Raw genomic sequence first — 12,373 nt, forward strand, 5'->3', positions numbered from 1 at the left:
CTAGTCAAAATAATTCGGCGGTCAGATTTTTATAAATTTTTGACAGCTGCTGGCAATCTCACCGTCAAAACTTCGAAGGACCAAAATTATAAATGAAGGATAAATCACAGTACACTGTCATGTAAAGTTATTGGTTTTATTGTTTGCGCATATTCTGTGTAGACATAAACGTTTATCGTGTATAGTTAACTTACATAACGACCATTTCAACAGAATTTATGCAAGAACTAATACATTAAAATACAGCTTCATTCCAAATACAGTCTGTGACTGGGACTCTCTACCTCCGGATTTAATCAGTAAATACATGACAGCAACCAATCCAGTCTCCACATTTATATCAGTCAGGGGGGGTGAATTCTAAAATAATAGCAACTTGACGCAGGCGCGGTGAGTAAATGTTTCATTATGTTTCACCGTAACCAATCAAGATCAAGATCAAGACATAGCTAAAGTCACCAGAAAATTCATAATTTATGAAAAGTTTTGATCATTTTTACATAAATCAATGAGAAATTGAATCACTTTTTGATGCATGTAAGTTTCATTTGAATTTATCTCATATTCACAACAAAATCAGCATTTAAACCCAAATCAGCAGCGATGACAATTTCATCAGAAATTTCCTCCACTATTTTGGTCTTTCAAGTGTTTGACGTTAGATATTGCCCATAGGTAAGAAAAATAACTCAATATTTCCTAGGATTGGGTCAAATTTGTTGGAATACCCAGGTGCCCGCGGGTGATGAAGTAATGCCAGGAGGGGTGCCTTTCATCATCCTTCACCATTAAAAGCTGAAAAGCCGCCAGGTGACCTGTTATTGTGTCTGTGACATTAAAGCCAACAGAAAAATATTTTAATTATGTAGAAAATTATGAAAGACTTTTCCTGATCTCAAAGCGCAATATCATTTGCATACACATGGACAAGTAAGGCATGCTAAGACATTACTTAAAATCGGTTATTAAATAATAGATCTATATATTGCGAAATGTGACATCTGTTATCTTTACACCCAGGTTAATCTCATTTGCATACAATATGCTTTATTATGTTTTCTTTATGTATGCCTCACAGTTTAGGAATACAATGTTGTGAGCAATAATGAGCTTATGCTGATAATGAAATATAAGTATGTTGATACAAATGTATTGGGGCGTCTATGGCTGAGTGGTTAAGGTTGCTGACTTCAAATCACTTGTCCATCATTGATGTGGGTTTGAGCCTCACTCGGGGCATTGAATTCTTCATGTGAGGAAGCCATCCATTACCGTTACGGAAGGTTGGTGTTTCTACCCAGGTACCCGCTCGTGATGAAATAATGCACGGAGTGGCAGCTGGGGTCTTCCATCTACCATCAAAGCTGGAAAGTCACCATATGACCTATAATTGTGTTGGTGCGACATTAAAACCTGGACAAAGAAATAAGATACACATGTACATCTGTTATATTTTTCATTTTTAGACAGTAAAAACACAGGGAATATTAGATCAACACTTGAAGACAGCAAATGCATGTTGTACTGTTAATCTGACTCATATCTTAATCCTGTCATTCTCACACTTTTACATCCATTTAGTCTCCATACTTACATACTGGCTTTACTGCATTATGTTGGATTTAATGCTAAGAAATGAAATTTTTTTTGTGTAACCTTCCCAGTCAGATAAACTACAAGAGTACTTATACAAGCTCCAGTTTCAAATGACCCACAAGATACAGACAGGAAAATAAGAAAGGATGAAATTGTTACTCATTTTTACCCATTTTAACTTCTGAATAGTTGTAGATGAAGCTCAGCATTGTGTCATGGATGGGGTTCAAGTCCTTTAACATAAGGTGGAGCATCTAGCATTTTACTGTTGCATCATTGTTCCTGGTAATACTCTGCTATGATGTATTTTCTCATTATTTCAGGAAGAATAAAAGTGATGACTCCTTCGTGTTTATCGATCCAACAGATATACTTTCCATAAATCTGTCCGGAGATACTTCCAAAGATATATGTTCCAGAAGCACACAGTCAGCTAATGAAGAATTGCAAAATCAGGTTTTTATGCTTTCTGTACATTTAGACTTTATTTCTATTGGTTTTCATTTTCTGCTTATTATTGATAGAAATCCATTATCATTATGTTGATTTTTCCAATAAATGTTTATACCCTTAAAGGTGGATAATCAGATTTTGGCCATGTAACGGATTTGTTCGAAACTTTAGCATCTGATCATTTACACTCATTTATGTTCACTTAACACTTAATACAAATTAGATTTTCACTGGAGGTATTTTTAAAATTTCATTTTCCTATCCTGGTTGCCCAACCAAGATAGAGTTATTTTATCATAAGTATAAATTTGATAAACATACTTTGCCTAAGGAAATGTATAAATATTAGACATATTGTAATATATTTGTAAAATATTTGCATTAGAAATTATGTATTTAGATGGAATTCATTAGAAACGCAAGTTTGAAAAATTATTATTACCTCCCTTTGCCTATCTTGGTTGCGCAACCAAGTTAGATTGGAAATAAATGAATTCAGAAGCTACACACAGCTTTTAAACTTGCATTTTTGTTCAGATTGTTCAATAGTTGATATGTCTATCAAATGCAAATGTAAAACTAGACATTGTATCGAAATAAAAAGAAATACCCAGCTTTTTATATACTTTCATATTAAAGGGGAGTAATTACAATTTTTTTTAAAAATAATGAAATATACATTTCAAATAGGAATCTAACTCTATGTAATCGGTCTTTTTGTTCCTTAAATAATTCTCTATCAGAATATACAAAAAGTAAAAAATGTCATTAAATGTTGTTTAAATGTGATTGACCACCTTTAATGCGCTTTCAGTATAAGAAAATAAATATTGCATATAAGTATATCGATACTATATTGGAGTCAGGGGCAGTCTTTAAATGTGGGTGAATAGAAATCAAGAACACAAGGCCGAGTGGTCGAGTTCATATATAGAGGTCAAAGGTCAAATAGCCTTATTCCATGTCTGCTCCATATCTGCCAGTGATTTTTTTATTTCTGTCAAAAATTCTCCTCGGAAAAACAAAACCAATTTTTTTTTTACACATCCCAACCAACAAAACCCTTAGATGTACATGATAAAGTAAACTGTACCTTTTAAAACATGAGACAATGTGCTTTTAAATCATTTTCTTTTTTAGTGTAACATTTATGAACAAGAGCCATGTTAGACATGGCCAACCCCCCCGCCGGGCATATTATAATTGAAGGCTAAAGTTCCTGGCAAGTTAGTGTCTGAAAGTATTAATTTTGGGGAAAGCTTTGAAGAACCATTTAGTTGTGGTCCGCATCAGGGGTTTTAAAGATGTGGAAGAAAGAATAAGTCAGTGGTGAGGTGGTGTACTGCTAAATTTTATTAATTTTCATGAACAGTAAAGCTATGACGTTTTTCTATATTGCTACTGTAAAAAGAAGGAATGGAAAGCTAACAGGGAACACTAGTGCCAGAATGTCACAATATATGCCCGTCACAGCAAATTTGTTTTTTACTCTAGCAGCTGCTGTATTTGCAAATGGAATTTTAATTTTGTGGTTGTTTAGTAATCATTGTAAGTCTTTTGTTTTTCTAAGTCCACAAAAAACTCCTTACCAGGTAGAGATATCTTAAAATACACCTAAAATTAGAAAAGTAACATCCATGTTGTACCACAGAAAAGTGGTCTTGTTTTTTGCCTACGGTCAATTATAAAAATGTTACAATATAAGTTATTTATAGTAACAACTAAGGGAAGTTTAGATGTGTGTTATGTAGTTGTAAAGCGCAATAGAATATTTTATAATTTTTGCGCTATATAAATGCCATGTATTTGTATTTGTATTTGTATAAGTTAATCTTAAAAAAAAAAAAATTAAAAAAAAAAAAAAAAATTGTAAGTCCACACAAAAATCTTTACCAGGTAGAGATTGGTCAAAATACACCTCAAAATTGGATGTAGCATGCATGTTGTACTACAGAAAAGTGGTCTCGATTTTTCCCTACGACTAGTAATGAAAAAGTTACAATAAAAGCTATTTAAAGTAACAACAAAGGGAGGTAATTCTAAAGAAAGGAACTGCGCATGACACTTCGTCTCATGATGGTGTATAATTGTGCCAAGTTACATCAAAATCCCTCCATGCATGAACAAGAAATGCTTCGGACAAAGTCATTCTTGTATCTGACCTTTGGCCTCTAAGTGTGACCTTGACCTTAGACCTAGGGACCTGGATCTTGCGCATGACACTCTGTCTCGTGGTGGTGAACATTTGTGCCAAGTTATATCAAAATCCCTCTACGCATGAAGAAGAAATGCTCCGGACAAGGTTTTCATTCTTGTATCCTTTGACCTCTAAGTGTGACCTTGACCTTAGACCTAGGGACCTGGTTCATGCGTCTGACACTCCGCCTCGTGGTGGTGAACATTTATGCCAACATATATCAAAATCCCTCCATGCATGAAAAAGATATGCTCCGGACAATTTTTTTTAAGAAAATATGATAAAGGAGAATAACTCAAAAATAGGCAAGATAGAGTTATTGTTCTTGCACACTGCACTTCCTCCCAATGTGTTCTATCAGTGTATGAAGTTTGAAGAAAATCCCTCCAGTACCTTTGGAGTTATGCTCTGGACAAAATGTTTTAAGAAAATATGATAAAGGGGAATAACTAAAAAATAGGCAAGGTAGAGTTATTGTTCTTGCACACTGCACTTCCTCCCAATGTGTTCTATCAGTGTATAAAGTTTGAAGAAAATCCCTCCAGTACTTTTGGAGTTATGCTCCGGACAAAGATCATTGCGGACGCACGCACGCACGCACGCACGGAGAGCATTTCTAATATCCCCTTCGCCTTTGGCGGGGGGGATAAAAAATATTGCTTTTATCACGATGCAATTTTCCCCCTATTTTAGTGGTTACAACGCAATTTTCCCCTCCTTACGGGCCCCGCCACTATTCCCCCAAAACTTAAAAAAAAACACTCTCTCCTAAACTGAATGATTTTCAGGTGGCATCAGTTGTTTACCTCATCGAAATGACATGCAGAGTGTTTTACCTCATAAATATCAGAGTAGCTTCTGGTGGTATTAATCATTTTTGTGATAGCTCTCGATAAACTTTTTTTTGATACGTTAAGAAGATACTTGAAGATTATTTTCTTCACATTTTTATGGTGCAAAGCTTATTCATTTTAAAACAAAATCTTTTTTTTTTGAGGAAGAAATGTTTTTGTAACAAGCATGAAAATCTGTTGTACATTGTAATGGATGTGTATTGCATACAAATATTAACATTTGCTAGATATTTTGTATGGTAAGTAAAAAGTGCTGATTTTTGTATGAACAACATTGGCATATCAATATCAAGGATGATAGCACAATTCATGAATTTGTAAGAAGTTCCAATGTGGTTTATAGATACCCATACAAATACATAATAAATAGCATTTAAATCTTAAGTAAATAGCAGATAATAATAAAGTAGATGTGTTACAGGTGTCACCAATAAGTAAGAGGACTGAACCATTAAGCTTACAGAGATTCCAGGAGTTTATAGATACAGATGGTCGACTGGTAGATGAGTCATCATTGAGACGAACAGTATTTTTAGGTAAATGGCTTTATCTTTGTGACTTAAAATATATTTGTGTTTTTTTCGGGATGTTCATTGGGTTTTTTTTTTTTTAAGTCTTATATGTAACCTTTTATGTGTTTGTTGGCATTGACTTGGATCTGAATGTTGTTTCAAAAATGTTTGCTTGAAAAATGGAATGAGTAAGTCTTAAAAAATGTGTTTGTTCAGGGTAACCCAACTTCTCCTAGCTAAATTCCTTACCTTAGAGATTATTTTTCCAGTTTTGTAGAGGTTGATTCTTGGGCTAACAGAAAAGGGAGTTTTAAAGGAGAATAAAATTAAAATGCAAGAGGACACTTCATTTGCAAATACTTCTATTTATCAAGTATAACACTAACAATACTAGTTTCTAACCTATGTATCCTTGACATTTTGTGATGTTGCATCTGGAAAGAAGTAAGACCCAACTTCCCATCTAAAAACTTCCTAGAAATTGCCCTAAAACAATCTTTTAGGTATAATCCTTGAACCTCGCTTTTCAGCCCACCTCAACACAAAGTGCTCAAGTTGAGCTACAGTGTTGGCCAGGTGCCCATCATTATGCTGCATTAACAGTTGTATTGTTGATAATCTAAAGATCACAATTGTAGCCGAGTCTTAATGGAAGTTGGTCAGAATGTTTGCCTCTATAAAGTCCGAAACAGTTTCAGTATAGAGTCATTTGCTTGAATCTACTTGAAACTGGGTCAGAATATCTGTCTTGGCAATATCTAGGTCAGGTTTAGAACTGGGTCATCTGGTGTGGAAAACTATGTAATTAGGTTGAATTCTACCAAATCTACATGGAGGTTGGTCAGAATGTTTGACACAATATTTGATATAAATCATGTTAGCATATAATTGTGTTATTTCTTCAAATATTTCAGGTGGTGTAGAACCCAGTGCCAGGAGAGAAGTTTGGCAGTACCTATTTGCACTGTATCCATGCTCTTCTACAAAAAGGTAAGTCTTTCTTCTATTTGAAAAGTTGCGAGTTTTATTACCTTTATTCACAGCAAGCATTATTTACTGTATCTTTAGATAAATCTTTTTGCATCATTTTAAACTGTTTTTCGCAAATTTGTCAGTCCTGCATTACGAGCACAGTTTTTAGTTTGACTAAAAGAAGTGTATGGAGAGCTATCCTACTTACCCTTGCATTGGTGCCTGTGTCCAGAGCTTGATTAAATCTCTGTTGCACTTTCACTCTATGTTATTGATGGATTTTCTTCAAACGCTTATCATCACCGACTTCAAGTGACTCAAAGTCAGTAACTTTTCCACCAATACTTCATAAATTATGCACCTATTTTATGCAATTCTCTGCCTCAATTTTCTTCTCTTGTCTTCATCTTGTAAATTCAAAATCTTATGACATTAGTTGCGTTTTCCCCTCTCAGAAGAAGTGAAGTGCTGCTGCATTGAACAATAATTGTCGAACTGTATAATATGTGTTTGCATATTCAGGGAGAGAGAAGCATTTGCTGACATGTATGATAATGTTGAGATGTATGTTTGTATATTCAGGGAGAGGGAAGTGCTGCTGTTGGATTATATAGTCAAATACAATGAGATGAAGTCCAGATGGAAAACACTGCTAGTACTCAGTGCTCAACCAGGAGGTAAGACTTGTCAGAACAGCGGATGCATTGGTCCAGTGGTAGCAGCGGTAATACAAAATTAGCTTGACTAAAATCACTAAGATGCTGGTGGGGTAGCTCAAATAAGTAACAAGTGGTGACAATAGATAAACTGATATACACATAAGACTTTCAATATCATAATCCCAACACCATGAGGGTGTCCCTGTTACTAGTATTGTCCCTACATGAACATTCTACTGCTCAGGTGAGTTTTTCTGATCGCTCAATGTCCGGCGTCTGTCTGTCGTCTGTCTGTCAACATTTAGCTTGTGTATGCGATAAAGGCTGTATTTTTCAATTGATCTTCATGAAATTTGGTCAGAATGATTGCCTTGATGAAATCTAAGTCAAGTTTGAATATGGGTCATCTGGGGTAAAAAACTAGGTCACTAGATCAAATCAAAGAAAAACTTTATGTATGCGATATAGAGGCTGTATTTTTCAATTGATCTTCATGAAATTTGGTCAGAATGATTGCCTTGATGAAATCTAGGCCCACTTTGAATATGGGTCATCTGGGATCAAAAACTAGGTCACTAGGTCAAATCAAAGAAAAACCTTGTATATTCGCTAGAGGCAGTATTTTTTCAATTGATCTTCATGAATTTTAATCAGAATGAGTGCTTTGATGAAATCTAGGTCGAGTTTGAATATGGGTCATCTGGGTTCAAAAACTAGGTCACTAGATTAAATTAAAGAAAAACCTTGTGTATGCGATAGAGGCTGTATTTTTCAATTGATCTTCATAAATTTTGTTCAGAATGATTGCCTTGATGAAATTTAAGTCGAGTTCGAATATAGGTCATCTTCGGTCAAAAACTAGGTCACTAGGTCAAATCAAAGAAACCCTTGTGTATGCAATAGGGGCTGTATTTTTCAATTGATCTTCATGAAATTTAGTCAAAATGATTGCCTTGATGAAATCTAGGAAGACTTTGAATATGGGTCATCTGGGGTCAAAAACTAGGTCACTAGGTCAAATCAAAGAAAAACCTTGTGTATGCGATAGAGGCTGTATTTTTCAATTGATGTTCATGTAATTTGGTCAGAATGATTGCCTTGATAAAATCTAGGTCGAGTTTGAATATGGGTCATCTGGGCTCAAAAACTAGGTCACTAGGTCATATCTAAAAACATACTTGTTTAAAACTGAAGAGACCACATTTTTGGTCCAGTCTTAATGAAAATTGGTCAGAATATTTGTTTCCATGAAATCACTAGATCAAGCATGTTTACACTGTTATGGTGTGTTTCTCAAGTGAGCGACCTAGGGCCATCTTGGCCCTCTTGTTTTTTTGTTTTTTTTTGCATTGAGAATAAGCCTCACAATAACACAGTACTGATCCTTCTTTCTTCCATCAGTATTTACTACTGTACTTTAACAGCCTCAGTAGCCTAGTAGTAGGGCATCCCCTTTGAGTGCAGGAGGTCACGGGTTTGATCCCCTGCCGTGTCATACCAGAGACATGAAAAATGGTACCAGTAGCTCCCTTGCTTGGTGCCCAGGGAAACTGGCTTCTCTTCTCTTACAACCTCGTGGCAATGGATTCCAAGATGTAGAACATGCTTCACAATCGACCTAAAATGAATTAGTATAAACTAATTACTGCAGATTTACAATTGCTGCTGAAATCAAAATGATTATGTTTAGTTCAGTGAATAAACCATTCCAAGTTTTAATTGAAAGGTTAGAGTGAAAGAGGTCTAAGTACCTATGAATAAAGAATGAGACTTCTTCTGCTTTCAAACCAGGACATGCTGAGTGTTGCAGACTAGTCTCTATCTTGCTGGAATATATACTGGTATCTGAATGAATGATTAAATAATATAAGATATATCTTTTTTCAGCAACCAAATTTGAACAAGGTCTAGTTGCAAGGTACCAGCTGGATGACTCACAGAGCGGTTTACTAAGCCCAGACCTGGAAACCAGTAACCCACTGGCCAATGTAGAAAACTACAATCACGACATGCAAGCCGTACAGACAGACGGGCTAGAGTCAGATTTCAACACATTGTCAAAAAACTGTGAATTTTTAGATTTTAACAGTGAAGAGACTAAACAGAAAATAGAGTTTATGAAAATACAGGCACAGGTATGTATGTCACTCAAAAACTGTCAAGAGTATACAAGTAAATGTATCTAACTCAATTTTATTAAGTATATGGAGAGCTGTTCTATCTGCCCTTGAGTTCACACTGTTAAAAGTGTGATGCACTCACTTTATCTCTGATATTTGTAACAAGACTTGTTCACAGTTTTCTTTTTCATACAAATAAAATTCTCATAGAATTTGCTTTGTTCTAGGTAAACTGTATATCTGCGTATTTAATGCTCAAGAAATACTAGAATATGCACTTGATTTATTATCCTTGCCAGTACTTCAGAATCTATGTATAACACTTAAACTCCCAGGGTACAAATGTGTAATTGTATTCAAGTTATGCCAGTACTGCAGAATTATGCAAAACACAAAAAAGGATTATTCAAAACACAAAAAATGGTTCAATGTACAATTGAAATTTCAGGTTAGTTGGCACATAACAAAATTTTTTAGAAGGCTTGCAACTGCTCACCTTAAATCTATATTTAATTTAATCAGCCGCACCATGAGAAAACCGACATAACGGTTTCTCTAATTGCAATAGGGTTTGAAAGCGAACAGTATGGATCCTGACCAGACTGCGTGGATGCACAGGCTGGTCTAGATCCATGCTGTGCGCAAATGCACTATGTTGGTTTTCTCATGGTGTGGCTCATTTATCTATCATCTACTAACTTGATATAGCACTGACTATGAAACTTAAATATATTCACCTTAAGCACATATACTTTAAAATCTTAGACAGCGTGTAATGTGGAAAAGACTTTTCATTGAGTAATGCTCTAAATGACGTCAACATTTTATCATACAGGTATATGTGAATAGATGTAAGATAGATGTTACGGGTATGAAGAGTTATTTACGGCTGATAGACAAAGATGTTCCTAGGACGGACAGGGATGTGCCATACTTCAAGTAATTACCCCTGATTTCTTAATTATACCCACACTATTATTTTATGAAAGTTAATCAAACTTTAATTCTTGGCTTGGGCGATATGGAAGTGGCTAAAACTGTGACGAATACCACTTGAGCCATTTTGCTATTATTTAATGAAAGTGGCTCAAACTTACTATTTGGCTCTTGTTACTGTGATGCTAATACCGTGAAAAAATTCCAGGGACACAGGACTTGTTTAAAGTTACATGACAGAAAATGTCCATATATTTTATGTGAGACAAAAAAGCTTGTGGTGTGGAGAAATCCAAAAATATGTTCAGTTAAATATTGCAAACAATGTTACGTCCATCTAGTGGGCAGACACACCATATATCTATTATTTTAACACTGTTTCGTTCATCCTTCACTTGCAGCATAAAAAAGAAGTTGTTAGAAAATTTCTGTAAAATAGCTAAGTGAATGTTTTAAATCAATTTAAGGAAACACAATGTTAATTGATGAAAAATTACTTTAGTATTTTGATAGCTAAGTCTATGTAATTTTAAGTGTTTTAAGCATTTAAGTATTGTCCATAGAGTAAATATTGTAGGATATCATATCTCATATTCTATAAAGGAGTTATGTCATGACTTTGAATCTTTTCAGGGAATCAAAATCTAATCAGCTATCAATGTTACGGGATATATTAATAACATATGCAACATTCCATTCAGACGTAGGTTATGCCCAGGGCATGAACGATATCCTTGCAAGATTCCTGTTTATATTTGATTCTGAGGTAAGCATTTTTAGCTCGTCTGGTTTTTTGAAAATAATCTACATTGTGTCGTTGGTGTCGTTGGCATTGGTTATAATTTTTGTTTAGCCTTAGGTCCACCTTTTCTCAATAACCATAAGGGCTACAGCTTTTAAACTTTGCATACTGGTTTGTCATCATTAGATGACCTAATAGGACAAGAACCATAACTATGATTTGAATTTTGTCAAAATTATGGCCCTTTTTTTACTTAGAAAATTTGAATTTCTTGGTCAAAATTTTTGTTTAGTTCCACATTTTCTCAAAAACTTGAAGAGCTACAGCTTTGAAATTTGCACACAATTTATCACCATTAGGTGACTGTGTAGGCCAAGAACCATAACTCTAACCTGCATTTTGTCAGAATTATAGCCCTTTTTATACTTAAAAATTCTGAACTATGACACTTTTTAGCTCACCTGTCACAAAGTGACAAGGTGAGCTATTGTGACCGCTTGATGTCTGTCGTTCGTCGTACGTAGTCCGTCGTGTGCCGTCCCTCGTACGTCAACAATTTCTAAAAAAATCTTCTTGAAAACCACTGGGCAGAATTACACCAAACTTCACAGGAATGATCCTTGGGTGGCCCCCTTTCAAAATTGTTCAAAGAATTGAATTCCATGCAGAACTCTGGTTGCCATGGCAACCAAAAGGAAAAACTTTAAAAATCTTCTTGTCCAAAACCACAGGGCCTAGGGCTTTGATATCTGGTGTGTAGCATCATCTAGTGGTCTCTACCAAAATTGTTCAAATTATCCCCCTAGGGTCAAATATGGCCCCACCACGGGTCACATGGTTTATATAGACTTATATAGGGAAAACTTTGAAAATCTTCTTGTACAAAACCACATGACCTAGGGCTTTGATATTTGGTCTGTAGCATCATCTAGTGGTCCTCTACCAAAATTATTCAAATTATCCCCCTAGGGTCAAATATGGCCCCGCTCCGGGGGTCACATGGTTTATATAGACTTATATAGGGAAAACTTTGAAAATCTTCTTGTCCAAAACCACATGGCCTAGGGCTTTGATATTTGGTATGTAGCATCATCTAATGGTCCTCTACCAAGATTGTTCAAATTATCCCCCTAGGGTCAAATATGGCCCCGCCCGGGGGTCCCAAGTTTTACATAGACTTATATAGGAAAAAGCTTTAAAAATCCTCGTCTGAATCCATGCTACCTAGGCTTTTGATATTTGGTATGATGCATTGTCTAGTAGTCCTCTACCAAAATTGTTCAAATTATGCCCCTGGGGTTGAAAGAGGCCCCACCCTGGGGTCACTTAGTT

The 12,373-nt window shown here is 35.3% G+C and overlaps 1 protein-coding gene across 2 annotated transcripts in view; it reads left to right on the plus strand.

The window, feature by feature from the left end:
- The window catches only part of LOC123526547 (TBC1 domain family member 15-like), a 29,356-nt gene that overhangs the window by 448 nt on the left and 16,535 nt on the right, over nt 1–12,373 (plus strand). For both annotated transcript variants that reach the window (XM_045305743.2, XM_053523031.1), the window contains exons 2-8: nt 1,920–2,052; nt 5,522–5,636; nt 6,527–6,602; nt 7,167–7,261; nt 9,131–9,378; nt 10,199–10,302; nt 10,933–11,065. In XM_045305743.2, coding sequence (XP_045161678.2) covers nt 1,920–2,052; nt 5,522–5,636; nt 6,527–6,602; nt 7,167–7,261; nt 9,131–9,378; nt 10,199–10,302; nt 10,933–11,065 — 904 coding nt within the window. The remainder of the gene's footprint in view (nt 1–1,919; nt 2,053–5,521; nt 5,637–6,526; nt 6,603–7,166; nt 7,262–9,130; nt 9,379–10,198; nt 10,303–10,932; nt 11,066–12,373) is intronic.

Source organism: Mercenaria mercenaria, chromosome 14 (assembly GCF_021730395.1).
Source record: "Mercenaria mercenaria strain notata chromosome 14, MADL_Memer_1, whole genome shotgun sequence".
Classification (NCBI taxonomy): Eukaryota; Metazoa; Mollusca; class Bivalvia; order Venerida; family Veneridae; genus Mercenaria; species Mercenaria mercenaria.